Source organism: Galeopterus variegatus, unplaced genomic scaffold (assembly GCF_000696425.1).
Source record: "Galeopterus variegatus unplaced genomic scaffold, G_variegatus-3.0.2 Scaffold852, whole genome shotgun sequence".
Lineage (NCBI taxonomy): Eukaryota > Metazoa > Chordata > Mammalia > Dermoptera > Cynocephalidae > Galeopterus > Galeopterus variegatus.
Window position 1 is genome coordinate 446,073 of NW_007726963.1, and position 17,912 is coordinate 463,984.

The 17,912-nt window shown below is 44.6% G+C and overlaps 1 protein-coding gene across 1 annotated transcript in view; it reads left to right on the top strand.

Moving 5' to 3' along the window:
• Positions 1–17,912, top strand: part of LOC103590663 (growth arrest-specific protein 7-like) — a gene marked incomplete at its 3' end in the record, with an annotated part of 80,835 nt that overhangs the window by 23,217 nt on the left and 39,706 nt on the right. The window contains exon 2 of the mRNA XM_008572954.1: positions 8,389–8,509. Within this exon, the coding sequence (XP_008571176.1) occupies positions 8,389–8,509 (121 nt within the window). The remainder of the gene's footprint in view (positions 1–8,388; positions 8,510–17,912) is intronic.

The following is a 17,912-nucleotide window of genomic DNA, read 5'->3' on the forward strand; positions in this document are numbered from 1 at the left end:
ACCTTTATTTGTCTTAATCTTTCAGGCAGCTGGAGTACATTTTTTAAAAACTTTTACTAAGAAGGACACAAATGGTATTTTCTGAGTTCCTGTCTGTAGAAGAATGTATTTCTGTTGCCTTTACTCGTGACAGACAGCTTGTCTATATATGAAGGTCTCCGTTTTCCCCATAAAACACTGGAGGTGTCTTTTGAGATGTGGTAACAGAAGTTTGAGACCAGCCTTATGTTTATTCTTTTATTAGAGGTACTGTCATCCCACTTAAATGATGACAGGACTTTGTGCCTGTTTTAGTCCTTTTTCTGCTGCTATAACAGAATACCACAGACCAGGTGGTTTATAAACAAGTGTATTTGGCTCACGTTTTTGGAGGCTGGGAAGTCCAAGATTGAGGGGCTGCATCTGGTGAGGGCTTTCTTGCTGCGTTGTAACATGTCTGAAGGGCTAGTGAGCATGTGAGATGGAAAAAATGGGGGCCAAACTTATCTTTTTATAAGGATCCCACTACTGTGATAATGGCATTAATTCATTCATGAGAGCTGAGCCCTCTTCACTTAATCACCTCTACAAGGCCCCACCCCCCTATACCTTTACATTGGCAATTAAATTTCAACACGAGTTTTGGAGGGGACATTCAAACCGTAGCAATCCTTATCTTTGCTGTTTAAATATATTGTTAAGGTGTGTCTGCTTGTTGGTCTTTTAAAATCCGTTTTGCCTTGCACAGTGTAGAACTTCCATGCTGATAGCTTGGGAAGGTTTTTTGCCCTATCGGCCTTTGTTTATAGTTTTATTCTTCTCTTAGAGATTTTGCTATGGTCTCCCCTTCAGGAACACCCAGTATCCATATTTTGTTGTTCTGTCCTCCTGTTTTCTTTTTTCCCATTTCCTTTGCATTCTGGGAAAAAAAATGTTCAAGCATGTTTTGTACATGATGAATTCACTTTTTTTTTGCAATTGTAATTTTATGTTTTATTGCAACCAATGTGCATTTTCCTTCTGTTACAGTCTTTCAAAGTTCCCTACAATTTTTATCATTTCCTGTTGCTTTTTAATATCATTTTGTTTTCTTTTTCAAACCAACTTTCCTTTTTTTGCATTTGTTTTGTTCTCATGATTTTTTTGCTCTTGTATCATTGACGGCATCTCTTCCTGACCTTTACTGAGGTTGCTAAATAGTTTCCTGAAATGTTTCTTCTGGATACTATATGAGATCATGATTAGAAGTTTGTGCTTCTCTTGAGGCTTCTGTTCCTCAATCTATTTTCTGCAGTTAAAGAAACACTCTGTATTACCTTGTCTCTCCCCGCATCCCTTCACCCATTGTAGAACAGTCTGTCTTCGTCCACTTGTGCTGGTATAATTTATAAAGAACAGATATTTATTTCTAACAGTTCTGGAGACTGGGAAGTCTTAAGATTGAGGTGCCGGCAGGTTAGGTTGTCTGTTAAGGGCTGCTGTCTGCTTCCAAGATGGCATTGAAGGAGAAGGCTGCTATGTCCTCACATGGTGGAAGGTGGAAGGACAGGCTAGTGAATGCTTCATGAAGACTCTTTGTGAGGGCCTTAATCCCATTCATGAAGGAGAAGTCATCATGGCCTAATCACCTCTTAAAGGCCCCACCTTTTAATCCTCTCACATTGGCAACACCTGAATTTTGGGGGGGGACACATTGAAACCATAGCACAGTTCATTCAATCGTATCCAGTAAGAGCTAGGATTTGTTCACAGGCAGGGCACACACGTGGCTTGGACTGCTGTTCCCTGTCTACTTGTATGGTGAAATAGCCTCATTAAGTCTGTTTGAAGCCCAGTTCTACTACAGTTCTCAGTTTCTTTCTGTTCCTTCTTTATTCATTCATTCAATGTGTTGGGGACTGTGCTGAGACCAATGCTGTGAGCAAGAGGATGTGGCCCTGCCTTCCTGAATCTTACAGTCTGTTTCTCTGTTGATATGTTGGCTCCCCTTTTCCTCCTCCTCCTGGCCCAGTCTCTGAATCTCTGACCTTTAGAAGAACATGTAGACACTGCCAGGGTCCAGCCTGTCTCCTATAAAACTACTTGTAGAAACTACACTCCCCAGAATGCACTGGGCCATCGCTAGGGGCTCCCCACTTCCTCCCCAGCTATTTTCTGTGCGTCTCAATCTCTGAATGGATTGAAAGGCCGCTGGAGCTGGGGGGAACAGTGCTATTACCTGTTAGAACAAAGGTGCCCAGTATTCTTGTAGACACAGCCTCTGACGCTGGTGTCATCATTGTGGGACATGGGGCCCTCTTCTGGATTTGTGTCTTAACTCACAGACGAGATTATCGTTCCTTGGGTAGCTGTCTCCAGCTCTGTGTAGGCATCTGCCCACCCTACATAGCTGTCCAGTGGAGAGGCATAAGGTGGAAGTGAATTGCTGGTCTCCAGCCCAGCGGGGTCTGGTCTTCCTGGTGGTCCCTTGCAGCCCCTTGCGTAAGTAGTTGACCCCCCCTGCTGAGTGCAGAGCTGGCAGTGGAGGCCACTCCTGGCTGCTGGATGCAGGACTACTCAGGACACACTAGTAAGGAACTGGTTCCTGGGAACTGGGGGCTTCCAGGCATATCCAGCCATGTGCTGGCTGCTTCTGGGTGTCCAGCTGGCTACGTGGTTGGGGAAGGGAGAACTTGCCTGAGAGCTCTTTGTGGAGGAGACTTCAAGCAGTGCCAATCACAGCACTGGGCTCATTAGCAGTCATTGCCATGGCAACGGGTCTGCCAGAAAGTGGCTTGTTAGGCTGACAACTTCAGAGATGTTATATATAGATCTGGGTGTGGGGGGAGTGGGGGTGTGGGGCCCTGTGGATATGCCTTTCTTTAGAGCTCCGATTGCTTCTGGGTTTGGGATATGAGAAGACACAGAATGGGAGACCTTAAAATTTTCTGATCTGGCTACTAAATAATTGTCTGACGACCACTCGTTAACACCGGCAAGTGGCATTTGCTTCAGGAGAAGGTAAGAGTCAGGTGCTCCCAGAAGCCTCCTGAAGGGGAAAGAGTCCTGCAAGTGGGGTTGGACTCCGGGGTTGAACTTGAACTTGAGGAGAGGTGGAGGCTGTAGGGAACTGTGTGTAGGGGTTGGTACTGCCCAGAGGCTGCAGAGACAACCTTGAGTCTCTTTTAAAATAGTCCGTTTGAAGGGTTTGAGGCTAGGGAGCAGGATCCTTTTCTTTAATAAGTAACCATGCAGCTCAACACTGTCTTTTTTACAAATTGTGCTTATTAAAATTTTATGTTCCCAGTTTTCATTTCAGAAGTGATGTTTTCTCTCAGTTGTTCCATCTAAAGCTGCAACCGAGTGGCTCCAGATTACACTGAGCACAGGATTCACCCAGGATACTTGTTAAAAATGCAGACTCCCAGGCTCCAGGTTGATTTGGTGGTTGAAACAGGTCCCAGGAATGTGCATTTTAACTCACATCCCGGGGCGTGTCCCAGGGTGACCACACCTTGAGAAACGCTGCTGTAGCAGGATTTGTTTTTAATCTTTGCTTGCTTGCTTGCTTGCTTCTTTCCAGGGGGAAGCAGGTAACCACCATTAAGAGGAAAAATTTTTTGATTGTTGTTTTAAATAAGGAGACAAGGAAGTCAGCCTACAGCTGAGGAACGTGACGGCTTGGATGCGGGTGGTGATATTTTTGCACATCTCCCAGGAAGGCATATGCTCATTTAGAGACTGTGAGACAGGCGGGAGAATCAGGCCTGAGTTCTCACCCTTCTTGAGTGGGAGCCAGTGTGTCAGGTGGGCCAGGTGAAGTGGAGCTGATTGTGGATAGTGGGGGAAAGATGGGCTGAGGGTAGCCTGGCTTTAGGGAAGTGGACAGAGTCTCTAGAACAAAGCTAATATTTTTAAGTAATTTTTTTTACCATTTAATTAGCTGTGCAACATTGGGCAAGTTACAAAACCCTCTGAGTCTCAGATTCTTCATTTTAAAATTGGAATAAATGCCAACTATGGAGGCAGGCTTGTTGCAGATATTTGGTAATTGTGTAAAGCACCTGGCCCAGTCCATGGTGCTCTATAGACATTTAGTGGCTGAGAAGAGTCGTTACTGAGGGGTGCAAATGGCATCTGAGCACTGATGTTTCCTGAGTGCCTACTAGGTGAAGTTCTGAAGTGCTCTAGAAACCTCTTGATCCTACACACGAAATAGGGTGAGCGTGCCCCCACACACGACCCATTTTGAGGGATAGAAGATCCATAGCTTTCTCAGACTCCTGGAGGATGGGCTGTCATGTGTGGTTGAGAGGTCTGTCTACTGCACACGGGGGCCCAGATGAGGGAGGATGGTGAAGGACTGAAATCCAGCCTTGCAATTTGGCCTAGGGATGGCCCCTTCCAGAGAAGGAGGGGGTGTTTCATAATTCCCACAAAGACACCCTGTGTGTTAGGTTAAGAATTTCTTTTTTTTTTTAAAAGATGACTGTTAAAGGGATCTTAACCCTTGACTTGGTGTTGTCAGCACCATGCTCTCCCAAGTGAGCTAACCGGCCTTCCCTATATAGGGATCCGAACCCGTGGCCTTGGTGTTATCAGCACCGCACTCTCCGAAGTGAACCACGGGCCGGCTCTTAGGTTAAGAATTTCTGAGTTGGAGGAAACCACATTCATCTCCCCCCACTCACCTCTGCTATCTCTGATCTTATTCCTGCTAGGCAGGGTCCCCAGCCCTGTGGGCCTTGGTCGCCTCTGCTTCTCATTCCTATTCCCATGGGAAACAGCTGACAGAACTGAAGGAGATAAGCCATGGGACTAAGGAAGGGAAGGAAGGGATTTAACTTGGAAGGAAACTAATTAGAAGAATAAGTCGGGGAGAGATCTTAATTACTGGGTGGTTACTCACATGGTGTCCTCCTGATGATGGTGGGGCGGCTCACCCAGGAGGCCGATTGTTTCTGCCCCTCCACGGCCATGAAGGGTGACAGAATGCTGGTGCTTTGGCCTCTTAACTGAGGGCTTCAAGGTGGAGAGGTCCAACTTCTGCCTTTGCGATGTATTTTTTTTAATATTTTTATTGTGGTAAAATATACGTACCATAAAATTTACCATCAGTGACATTTATACATTCACAATATTGTGCAACCATCATCACTATCTAGTTCCAGGACATTTTCATCACCCCAAAAGGAAAATCTGTACCATTATCCTTTCTCCTCAGCCCCTGGCAACCACGAATCAATTTCTGTCACTATGATTTTGCCTATTCTGTGCATTTCATATAAATGGAACCTACAATATGTGGCCTTTTGTGTCCAGCTTTTCACTTAGCGAATGTTTTTAAGGTTCGTCCATGTTGTAGCATGTGTCAGCACACCATTTGTTTTTATTTCTGAATCATATTCCACCATGTGGACACACCACATTCTGATTATCCATTCATCCACTGACGAACATTTGGGTTGTTTCCACTTTTGGTCATTATGAATAATGTTGCTATGAACATTTGGATACAGGTCTTTGTTTGAATGCTTGTTTTTGATTTTGGGGGTGTGTACCCAGTTGTTTCCACACTTTTTGACTCCCAACTTGTTTTAGGTCAGCCCACAGGAGGAACTTCTTGCTAAGAGAGGAGAAAAGCAAGGGACTGAGGCTGTCTCAGGAGATGGGATCAGAGTAGTCGGATGGCGGGTAGAGACAGGGACCCCTGGCTGGGAGGACAGGAGGATGGGATGTGGAGATCTCCTTAGCCCACGTTGGCCGAATTAGGAAATAGGCCCTGTTTCTTCCTCTCTTTCGGCACCTATGGGCCCTTCCAGGCTCAGCATCAGGGGTGCCTCTACCACAGGCACCTTCTTAGGGTCCTGCATCAGGAGGACACTCCTCAGAGCAGTTACCGTACCTCCTTGGTCATCCGTGTCCTCACATGCAAACTGGGGCTGCTTCTGACCCAGCAGGATTATTTAGAAGAGTGAATCAGAGTCATTCTGAAGAGAAAAGTACTATGTGACTGGAGAAGGGACAGGTGTCATTACTGCTCTTTTGCAGATGGGACACAGAGGGTCAGAAGGTTCAGTTCAACCCACATAAGGAGTGGTGTCCTCAGTGCCCAGCCTTCTCAACCCAGCGTATTTGTATTAGTCTCCGTCTTAAGGTGTTAACCTCCCCAGCAGGTGTGTGCCTTTTCAGTTGGGTAGTCTTGGAAACTGAAACCTCACAGAAGTGGCTATTGATGGTGACATTTCATACTGCCATGATGAGGTCAGGGTGGAGGTTGGCTGGAGACTGGTGTGCTCTCCCGAACTTCATGTCGCAGTAGTCAGAGACTGTGTGAAGCCCGGTCTCCATTAGCATTTAAATGCCACCCCTCCAAGGGGAACCCCCAAGTACTGAGCATTCCTGGTGTCAGGCACTCTCCTTGGTGCTGGGTTTGTTGTTAATCACTCCGGCATCTTCAACAACTGGACTGACACCATCATCCTCTATTTTATAGATGTGGAGATAGCCTGGTTGAGTTGTTTGCCTGTGGTCACATGGCTACTGTGGCTGAGTTGGGATTTGCACTGGGTGTTTTCACTGTGCTCTGAGGCCCCCTCTCTGCAACCCATTTCTGGCCATGTCAGTTGCTGTCCCTTGCTTAAAACCCTTTACCAACTGCCCATTTCCTCTCAGGTTATTTGGACAGGCACCAATATGGCCTTCCCAAGTTTGACTGAAGGAGATTCTAAAATATATCATTGAAGGAGAGGGTACCTGGCATCTTACCTCTCTGGTTCTCAAATATTCCTCATTCTCAAGCTCCCTGAACCCTTTATGCCTACTGGACTCCTGACTCCACTGGGCAAAACGTGCATCTCCTGTACATGGGAGACTTTACACACGCGCATGCATGCACACGCTCACATGCACACGCATGTGCACACACACTCTCTTTACTCATCATAAGACTGTCTTGCATGTTTTTGGCTATCTTGCAATTCAGGAGAGGCCAGAGCAGTGTGTGAAGGCTCAGGCAACCTTGCTCAGGTGTGTGCTTGTGCTTAGAGGACAGTGCACTGCTTCAGCTCGGCTGCTGTCCACCCCGCCCTCACCAGCGTGTTTAGAAGACAATTCTTCCATACAAAGAGGCACTGCAGGTTAGCAGGTGCAGGAGACAGAGGCATCTGGGGCATAGGAGAGAGCTTTTAATTAAGTCATGAAAATTCATAATGAAACACACACCACAGCTACACAGTGGGCCAAAGGGAGGCCGTGTTTACTTGAAATCCCAGGAGCACCTCAGATTTCCTGGTTCCTGCTGATGGCATGCAGGGCACCACAGGAAGCAGGCACACGTGGTTTGGCAGCCTTCCCAAAGCATGCGAGAGCCTGTGCGCTGTGTCTCTCCTGCTCCCTTTCAGTCTATCATCTTGTCTTCCTAAGCTGTGGTCATCAGTAACCCAAAAAACTGTCTCTGCGGGCACGGCTAGGGGATGCTGAGGACATTTGGGAGCTGATTACCTTTAGTGTTTCTGAAAGGCTCTGGCTTTGCTGAGAAATTCACAGCCACTCTCCTCACTTGGCTAGAATTCTGATTTGTGTCCATTTGCTTTCTTCAAAAGACACAGCAATCGTGTGGGCTAATTTTGACACTCTGTCCTTATTTTTAAAAGTTCTTTAGCTAACAACTTTTATTTTTGTGTTTAGTGGAGAAAATTCAGACGGAACAGATAAGTAAAAAGAAAAGAATATGAATTACCTGTAATCCCACCACCATGGAATCACCACTGTGTTAGCATCTGTGTCTACTCGACATCTGGTTTCTCTGTCATGTATATTTTTGTCTGAACTTTTTAAAGAAAAGTAGTGCTGTGCATGATGAAAAGAGTTAAACGGCACAAAACTGCATACAGTGGAAAGTCACTGTCATTGTGTCTCAGATTGATTCAGACATTTGGCGAGAAGAGCCCCCCCAGCTCTCCGTGGCTTCTCATTATCATCAAATGTTTTACATCTCGCTCTTGCGGTGACTTGAGTTAATTACTTCTGCTCGGTTCACACAGCAGGCCCAGGGCCTCGATTTGGTGGTCCTGTGGATTTGAGGCTTCAGAGTCCACAGCGAGAGCTGCTGGCATGATGGGGCCCCATGAGTGGTTTTCGAGGGGGCTGTGAGAAGAAAGTCTAGCTCCATTAGCTGACCGCATTTCCCCTTGTGCTCTCGGGGAGCTGTCCCTTCTGCAGTGGCTCTGAGCACAAGCTCTCTTCATGCCTCATGTCACTCAGCCTCCAGAATCACACCTGTGCCTCCCGTGACCTCCCCACAGGGAGCCCTGTGAGCCATGTACTCCCCAGCTATTCCAGGGTGACTTTATCAGCCTCAGACTTTCTGGTTTAACAACAGTCACAAAAATGCCAAACATGTGTGACCTTTTCTTTCCTCTCCCACAGAAGCCTGGAATGGTCCCCCCTCCGCCAGGAGAGGAAAGCCAGACCTTCGTCCTTCCACCTGGCTGGCAAAGCTACTTGTCTCCTCAGGGCCGGCGTTACTATGTCAACACGACCACCAATGGTGAGTCCTACTAGGGGTGGCATCCTGTGCCAGCTCCTGGGGTTTCTGTCTCTCTGGAGGGGCGGTTTTCACCTCCCTTTTCCATCTTTCTGTTTTGGGGCTTTTTCTTTATAAATCTCTGCTCAGAGGTTGCAGATGAGTCTTGCTCTCCCCAAAGTGCTGGATGATAGGGGTCGTTAGAGGGAAGGCTGCCCTTCAAGGTTCAGAGCATCCCTGGAAACCCCCATCCACCCTGGTCATCTTTGCTGAACCCAGTCTCACGGTCTGGGGCTGTGTTTTCCAAATGGGATCGCTAAAGGTTCTTTGGTCAACAGCTGGTTTGAATCAAGTTAAACAGGTTAAGCTACTGCATGATTTCTTGGAACTTTGAATATACTCATGATATGGAAGCTCCAAAAGAGGACTTGCAAATGTGGGGTTTCCCTGATTTTAGCACACCGTCGTCTTCTCTTTCTTTAAGTATCTCACTGGCTGGCATTTCTTGGACTGTGCTTTGAGAAATGCTTGGGCTATATAGGAATCATTTATCCCATCAGATAGCACAGGTTCCATGTGCATTTCTTTCTTTTTTTTTTTTTTTAATTTTGACTGGTAAGGGGATCGAAATTCTCGGCACAGTGTGGTCTGCACCATGCTCAGCCAGTGAGCGCACCGGCCATACCTATATAGGATCCGAACCCGTAGCCTCGGTGCTACCAGCGCCGCACTCTCCCGAGTTGAGCCACGGGGCCGGCTTCCATGTGCATTTCTGAGTTGAGTAGGACCTCACCTCAGTGCCCCCAACTGTTATGGGTTTCCTGGGCCTTCCAAACGAGTCCAGGATCCCTGGATGTTGGCTGCAGAGGATTTATAAAAGGAGGCTGCACAGTGTGGTGCACAGTGTGGAACACAGTTGTTCTATAACAGGGTGAGCAGGGCACTGTTGCAGGCTGTGGTCTTGGGAGGAGCAGAGCAAACCACCTAATAGCCGTGTGTCTTAATGTCCATGACTTTGCAAGGAAATTACCATGAAAGAACAAAGAGGATCAAAACAAGGAAAGCTAAATTTGTTAGGAATCAGACATACATGCCAAGGCAGAATGTGAAATTCTACCCAGATTCACCTGTTGGCTCAGCCTGGGCTTCTCACTTCTCATCTGTGCCCACCTGATGTCCTGGCTGCCTCTTCCCACCCTGGGGTCATTATATGGGCTACAATTATGAGCCTACACTAGGCGGGGTCCTGGTGACAGGAGAGTCAGGGGCTGTTTAGAGGGAGACATAAAGAAAGCAGCTGACAGCTGCCACTCCAGGCAGCTGGTTTTATTCATATCCCCTGGCAACCTGACCTTCCACTCACTTGAGAGGGGTGTTCCATTGAAGAGGTAAGAGGAGTTTCTAGGAAAAGGGAAGTAGGGCTATTTTTGACCATTGTAATCTTACGCTTCCTCAAAACAAACACATGAGCAGCTTTGCACTATTATCTGAGACTTCAAGTTTCAAAGGAGAGTGTGTTTATGTGCAGCTCCCCATCTGTAAAATGCAGAATTTGGACCATATGATCCTGAGATCATCAAGAATTTGGATCTGTTCTTGTTCTGAATTAGTCACTCTATTGCAAAGAGGCATGGGACGGGGGGAATGTCTTTCTAAAATCAGCATCTTTGTCTTTTTTTTTTTTTTAGAGAATAGTACATTTCTCAGGGTAAAAAATTCAGTGAGTACAAAAGGGTTTCAAATAAAAAGTAAAAATCCCTAGTCCCATTCCCCATAACTATTTATCATGCATATCTTTTGAGATATCTGTATTCTCTTACCTTCTTAAAAATTGTACTCTTATTCTTTTACAATAAATTGGAAAATACTACCTACATTGCCCTTTAAATTACTTTGGCAGTGTATTGTGGACATCTTTCTCTACTTTGTACATTTCAGTCTAACTCATTTTATAATAGCCAATGCAATAATCTATTGCATGAATATGCTGGCATTAATTTAACTAGTACTCACTAATGTATATTTAAGTCACACTTTACATCAACAGAGAGTGTTTGGCAGCTTTGTTCTGGGTCTCAGACTTTAGTATATGCCACTGGGTCAGAGCTATCTTGTAGGTTCTAGGATATAGTGATTCCCAAGGAGCCTAAGGGCCAGGGGTTGGCAAACTTTTTCTGTAAAGGACCAGGTAGTAAATATTTCAGGTTTTGAGGGTCGTACGGTCTCTGTCACAGCTACTCAGCTCTACTGCTGTAGCATGAAAACAGCTATAGACAATATGTAAACAAATGAATGTAGCCGTGTGCCAATAAAACTTTATTTATAGGCACTGAAATGTGAATTTCAAATAACTTCTACATGTTATACAGTTGTTTAAAACTGTAAAAGACTATCTTAATTCTCTGAGTCTTATGATAATGGGGTAGGGGGTAAAGGGGTAGTCAGTCAGTGTTGGCCCACAGGCCATGGTTTGCAGCTCTAGGTTGTCTGTCGGCTCCAGTAGTACTGGTCCTACTTCCCCTTCCTCTCTCTCTCTTTTATGCTGAGGGTAATTCCAGGTCCTTAGTCTTGCATTCTACATACAAGTCAGTTTTATTCATTAGCTGTTTCATTCACCGTTTATCTGACTGATTGATTGATTGATTGATTGAATCGTTCATTCAATGCATACTTCTTGAGCCTCAAATACATACTAGGTAGAGTGAATGTTGGATGCTGGGGTATAATAAGTAAGAAGTAGCCCCTGTCCTCAAAAGTGCTTATTTAGTAGAAGCAGATGTTAAGTGAATACCTATTTGACTGTAGTCGAAGAAGGATTGTGGAGGAGAGGTCCAGGGTGTGTTAAGAGCATGTCACAGATAGACCCTGGGTGATCAGGGGAGGCTTCCTGGAGGAGGAGGTGCCTTTCAGCTGAGATGAGAAGGGTGAGGAAGGGGTTGGGGATGGGAAATGCCTTCCTGACCACAAAGAGTTAGTCATGTTTGGAGAAATTGTACAGAACTTGAACATCATATTAAGGATTTTGCTCTTTAGTCATGTTTAGGATTTTGCTCTTTAAGGAGTAGGAAGCAGCTGTTTTTCTGAGTCTCCTCTGGAATCCTTTCTAAAACCTGTTTTGTTTAGCTGCTGGGGTGTTTTTAAAATTTTGGAATCTGACTGCCTTTCTGCAAGAAAGTCCCTATCAGAATAGCTGCTCATTCTTTTCATAACTGCACTGATCTTACCTCCAGACTCCTGGAGGCTCTGAGTTTGTGCCTCCTCAGTGCGGGGTCAACTGCACCCACCCTCTTGGGTCTCTGTTGCCCGTGCAGCTCGGGCCAGAACCACATGCTGAAGCTCCTATCCTCCTTCCCTCCCTCTCCAGATGGCGCTTCATCAACATGCCAGGCCCACTGCCCAGGAGGAGCAGTCCATGTTCTAAGCCACCACGGGCCGTTCCTGTCTTCCTCTTTGTCTGCCTTTCTTCCTAGTACTTCCAGTCTTCTTCCCTTAATTCCTAGTCTCTTCCTTCCCAGAGGGCACTTGTGCATAATAGGTGTTCTGTCCCCATTTTTACACCACATACAAATATAACCAGTTGAAAGTCTCATTTACTTGTGTATTACCTTGCTCTGGCTGATCCGCTTATTTTCACATTCATTTAGGATTTTATGGATGGGGATCATCACAGGGCTAGCCACTGTGCTGCACTTTAGGGATATAAAGTCAAACAAGACACTGTCTCTGCTTTCAGAGACTGCAGTTCCAATGGGACCAGAGAATCATACAAACCTATGAGCATTACAGGTATTAGCATGGAAACCTGGGGCCTCTAGGAAGGCAGTAGTCAACTTTATGTGGGTATCAAACAAGCTTAGAGAAGAGGCCCCTTGACCCCAGCATTCCAAAGCAAGGTTAAAGTCATGGTATGTGCAAAAGGCGGGGGGCAGCAAGAGAAATGCTTTGTTACGGAGTGAAGAGGTGAGATCTACAAAGGGCCCCTTGAGGCATTTTGAAGAGTCGGGTCTTTATCCTCTGAGCAGTTGGGAAGCCCTGGAAAGTTTCCAAATGGTGGCATAACATGTTCTGAATATTGTGGCAACATTTCTTGTGCAGCAGAGTGAAGGATTTCAGGACAGTAAGCATGGAGTCCAGCAGACTAAATGAGAAGAGAAATAATGAGGTCAGACACCAATTCTACAGCAGTGGCTGGAGAGGAGGTGATATTCTGTCAGACAGGATGTGGCAGGTCAGGGATAGGATGCACTCGAATTCCTCCCAGTTTTCTGCCTGTGTGATGGAGCCATGCGGTGAGAATAGACAATGTAAGGGAGGAACAGGTTGGGAAGAAAGAAAATGAATCCATGTTGAGCATATGGTTCTTTGGGGGATGTCTGGGCTAGAATGGGAACTGGGGGAGCCATGAGGGTGCACAGCCTGGCACACAGAGAGCAGAATGGATTTCACCCCTACTTGCCCCCTTGGCCTGGTCACCATTGTGCAGTGACCAACCTGTGCAACTGCATATGGTGACCTAGAATTTACATTTTCTTAGCAGAGAGATGACATCATGAGAATGCAGGAGAACTTCCAGAGAAAGCCTGTTAGAGCCCTGCAGCACAAAGGATTGAGGGAGGGGCAAAGGAGACTGAAGGAATTGTCAGAGGTGTGAGGAATCCAGAAGGTGGCATCATGAAAGGCAAGGGAGAAAAGGTTGTCAAGGAGGGGAAGTCAGAAACAGACTGAAATATAGATCAAATTCATGGGAGGGGTGATACTTTAAATCACTGGAAAAAAACACAGATTATTTTGTAAATAGTATTGGGCCAGATGGCTAAGAGGAAGTTTCTGTGGATAAGTTAATGCAATAATGCTGTTTCTTTTATATAAACTCACCAAAGCCATCAGAGCATGCTTTGTGAGACTGTGGGATGTCCCCATCTCCCTTATTCCCCCACAGCTTGTGGATGAGTCAGTATTTTACCTCTTACTTATTAATCTTTGTACACTTTAAAATCCAGTAGTTTCATTTCTTTTATCTATGTATTTTATTTCTAAAGAAAGAGGATCATTTGAGGAGATGTCTTAGTCCTGTTTTGCTAGAAAGCAGAGCCTGAGGCAAGGATTAAGTGTTAACATCTTATTTGAAAGATATCAGCCCAGAGCAGTGAAGGTGGGTAAGACAGAAAAGGGAGGTCAAGGAAGATGCTAGGAGATGCTGGCTAGTATTTGACAATGAAATGCAAAGAGACTCAGCAGGTCACTTAGCAGATCTGTTCACTTCTCTGAAAGAGTTGCAAAGAGGAGCCATGCCTTGGAGTAGTCCATGGGAAAGCAGAGGTGTTTTATCTGCTCATCTCCCTCTGGTCTCCTATCTCCCAGTGGCCAAGCTTCTCTCCTTGGAGAACTATTTCCCTAGACTTTTTGAATTGTACTTCCTGACTCCCAGCAGCCTTTCAGATAAGCCTGATTCCATCCCCTACAGAGTGATGTTTCATCCAAGCCCAAGTTGAGTGGTCAACAGTGCATGGGGTGAGGTACCAACCAAAACAGAAGGAGGCAGTTGATGAAAATGTGAGGAAGAGTCCAATGTCCAATATCTGTGTCCCAGTGCAGAGCCTCCCATAGAACTGAGTGCCATGGCGTACATCTGTCTCCTGTGTGAGATCATTCATTGAAGTGGGTTTCAGTGACCAGTGATTTTTACTGTACGGTCATCCTAGGGGAAACCTTCCAAATCATCTCACAGGGATTGGCAAACTATAGCCCATGGGCCAAATTCAACTCAGAGCCTATTTATGTAGATAAAGATTTATTGGAACGTGTCACACCCTTTTGTTTACTTACTGTCCACAGCTGATTGTACACTGCAATGGCAGTTGCAGCAGTGACTAGATGGCCCACAAAGCCAAAAATAATTACTGTCTGGTCCTTGACAGGAAAAGTTTGATGATCCTTGGTCTAACCAATAGAATACTTTCATTTTACGCATAAGGAAGTGGAGTCCCCCATGTGGTATAGAGGGACTTACTTAGTTACCTGGCCATTTATAAGCCAACCTATGACCAGATCCCCAGTCTTCTGATCTTTTCTTTTCTGCCTCAGTTTTCAGGCAGATGGCCATGGGTGACAGTGACTTAGTTTGCAATAAGGATAACTGAGTTCATAGATTAGTAGAAAAAGAAAATTATCTGAAATAGCATTTATTTTTAAGGGTAATCTACCCATCTTGTCAGAGCATCAGCTGAAACCCAGGAGGGCTGGGAATGGTTTGTAAGCTCTCCTGACAAATAATCTATGTCTATAAATATTTTATTACATTTGTGAGTGAATCTTGGAGGACTAAACCAAGATTTGAGATTTTGAATTCATTTACGAAATAGTCAGTAATTTCCTTGAATTCTTGTTTAAATTTTTCTTTAAATGATTGGATTCCCATTTCACTTTATTATACCATGAACTAATGTGAGTTTCTGAATAAGTTTTCTAGTAGGAAAACTCACGGGCAGTGGTAAACTTCGCAGCCCCACTCAGTTGTGTTCAGGTAGGACGGAGTCCAGTGGCCCCACTGACCTGACCGTTTTTCAAGAAAAGACAGGTATCTGGATTTTTATGGAAAACCTCCCAATTTTTCAATGTTGGCACCTAAGTGAATATTTTTAAGCACTGTGTACACAATAAAAATGCTATACCGATGCGTCTGAACTTTTGATGGGGTTAATTCCCAGTAAACCTATCTTAAATTGAAAATGCATTTCATACACCTAACCTACCAAACATCATAACTTAGCCTAGCCTATCTTTAACCTGCTCAGAACACTTCCATTAGCCTACAATTGGGCAACAAAGTCTATTTTATAATAAAGTGTTGAATATCTCATGTAATTTATTAAATACTGAACATTACATTGAAATTCCTAGTTTTGCACCATCGTAAAGTTGAGAAGTTGTAAGTCAGGGACTGTATACCAAGAGAGTTGAGAACACATGTCCACACGAAAACCTGTGCGTGCATGCTCTGAGCAGCAGTACGCATAATGGCCAGAAGCAACCCAAATGTCCATCAACTGAAGAATGGATAAGCAAAAGTGGTATCCATACAGGGACATTATTCAGCCATAAAAAGGAATGAAGTACTGATTGATACATACTACAACATGGATGAACCTTGAAAATGTCATGCTAAGTCAGAGAAGCCAGACACCGAAAGCCACATACCGTATGATTTCATTTGTATGAAATGCCTAGAATAGGCTAATCCATAGAAACAGAAAGTGGACTAGTGGTTGCTGGGGGCTGGGGGATGAAGTGAACGGAGACTGAATGCTAATGGGTCCGGAGTTTCTTTCGGAGGCAATGAAAATGTTTTAAAATTAGATAATGGTGGAGGTTGCACAACTCTGCAAATACACCAAAACCCACTGTATTATATGCCTTTAGAGAGTGGGTTTTATGATGTGTGAATTGTATTGCAATAAAAGTGTTATTAAAAATAGGCATGTGTGGGGATGGTAGGTGAGTTTATAACTTTCTTGGTGGCCTTGAGAGATAGTTCCTTAGACGCCTTGGTTGGGGATTCCTTCTGCCTGATTCCTAATCTTTGGGGGCATCTGAAGCACCTAGACAGTAGAGTTCATTTAAAAAAATAATAATAATAATATATAGGTCCCACTGCACACCTGCTGAATTGAAATCTGCTATTTGGAAAGAGTAGAAATTTCTACTTTATATTTTTAAGTGTTTTCTAATAGTCTACTTGCAAGGAGACTTAGTAACAACAAAATTGGTGGAGGAATAGTCAATGGATCAAATATTATAAAGCTGAGGACAAATTTATTTTTTATTTATTTATTTATTTTTTTCCTTTTTGTCTTTTTTTCGTGTCCGGCAACGGATCGCAACCCTCAGTGTCGCGCCCGTACCGGACCGGGACCGGCAACGGGATCGCAACCCTCGGTGTTGCCCCCGCACCTTGCTCAGCCAGTGAGCGGCCGGTCTGTATGTGGGATCCGAACCCTCGGCGGGAGCGCCACCGCGCTCCCAAGCGGCGCACTGTAGCAGTGCGCCACCGGGCCGGTCCTGAAGGACAAATTTAAATCCAATGTTCTCTTATAGGAACACAATGAGAAAATACTATTATCTTTAAACAGTAAACCTGCATCACAGTCCCAAGGTTAAAGGTTATATAACCATAAACTATCGTAGAATCCCATGGAAGAGCTGTTTGAAGATAAATAACTCAATTTTATGGTGACAAGATCTAGGATGAGCATATAAATGCCAGGCAGGGCCCTTCACCCAGCTGGTATTTATATTCTTAAGTGTCATAAGGGTAGCTGACTTGTGTGTATTTTTCAGTCTCTACTCTTATCTGTATAATAAGATGTAGTGGTAGGTTTTATCATTTCAAAGCTTTTGAGTCCATAGTTCAAAAATTGTTTTGATCTTGGCATTTTTGCTATTTAAAAAANCAGTGCGCCACCGGGCCGGTCCTGAAGGACAAATTTAAATCCAATGTTCTCTTATAGGAACACAATGAGAAAATACTATTATCTTTAAACAAGTAAACCTGCATCACAGTCCCAAGGTTAAAGGTTATATAACCATAAACTATCGTAGAATCCCATGGAAGAGCTGTTTGAAGATAAATAACTCAATTTTATGGTGACAAGATCTAGGATGAGCATATAAATGCCAGGCAGGGCCCTTCACCCAGCTGGTATTTATATTCTTAAGTGTCATAAGGGTAGCTGACTTGTGTGTATTTTTCAGTCTCTACTCTTATCTGTATAATAAGATGTAGTGGTAGGTTTTATCATTTCAAAGCTTTTGAGTCCATAGTTCAAAAATTGTTTTGATCTTGGCATTTTTGCTATTTAAAAAAAAACACACAAAAACACCCATGGACTCTGGTTTCAACTTTGTTTCTAGCTAACACCAAGTGAGAGAGTTTAGGGCTTACACTGCTTTCATTTGTACTTTCTGCTTAGCACTCTGGCATCTGGATGAGATGAGCAGCGTCCTTGCTTTCAAGGAACTTAGAATCTAGTGTGAGACAGTTCAGGCCCTGGAGGTTTGGAGAGGTGGTAAAGTTTCTTCTCTAGTATTTCTTCTCTCCAGAGACTTTTAGACTGGGGCTTCTACTTTGGTCAGTAAGTACAGGCCTCTGTGCAATCACTGTCCCCTCACCGTTCACTACACTACAGAGCCCAGTGGCCTGGCGGAGTCGTGTGGGATCTCATAGTATAACTAATTGTATGAAGAGGCAGGAGCTCTACTAGTCATTACATCGACCGATGTTCATTAATTAAAGGTCAAAGAAAGTACAGGACAACTGTGAATTGTGTACCCATAAGAAATGACTTTTGCTTGGCTTTTTAAAAAGTGCTGGTCTGGGCCGAGCCTGTGGAGCACTCGGGAGAGTGCAGTGCTGGGAGCGCAGCAGCGC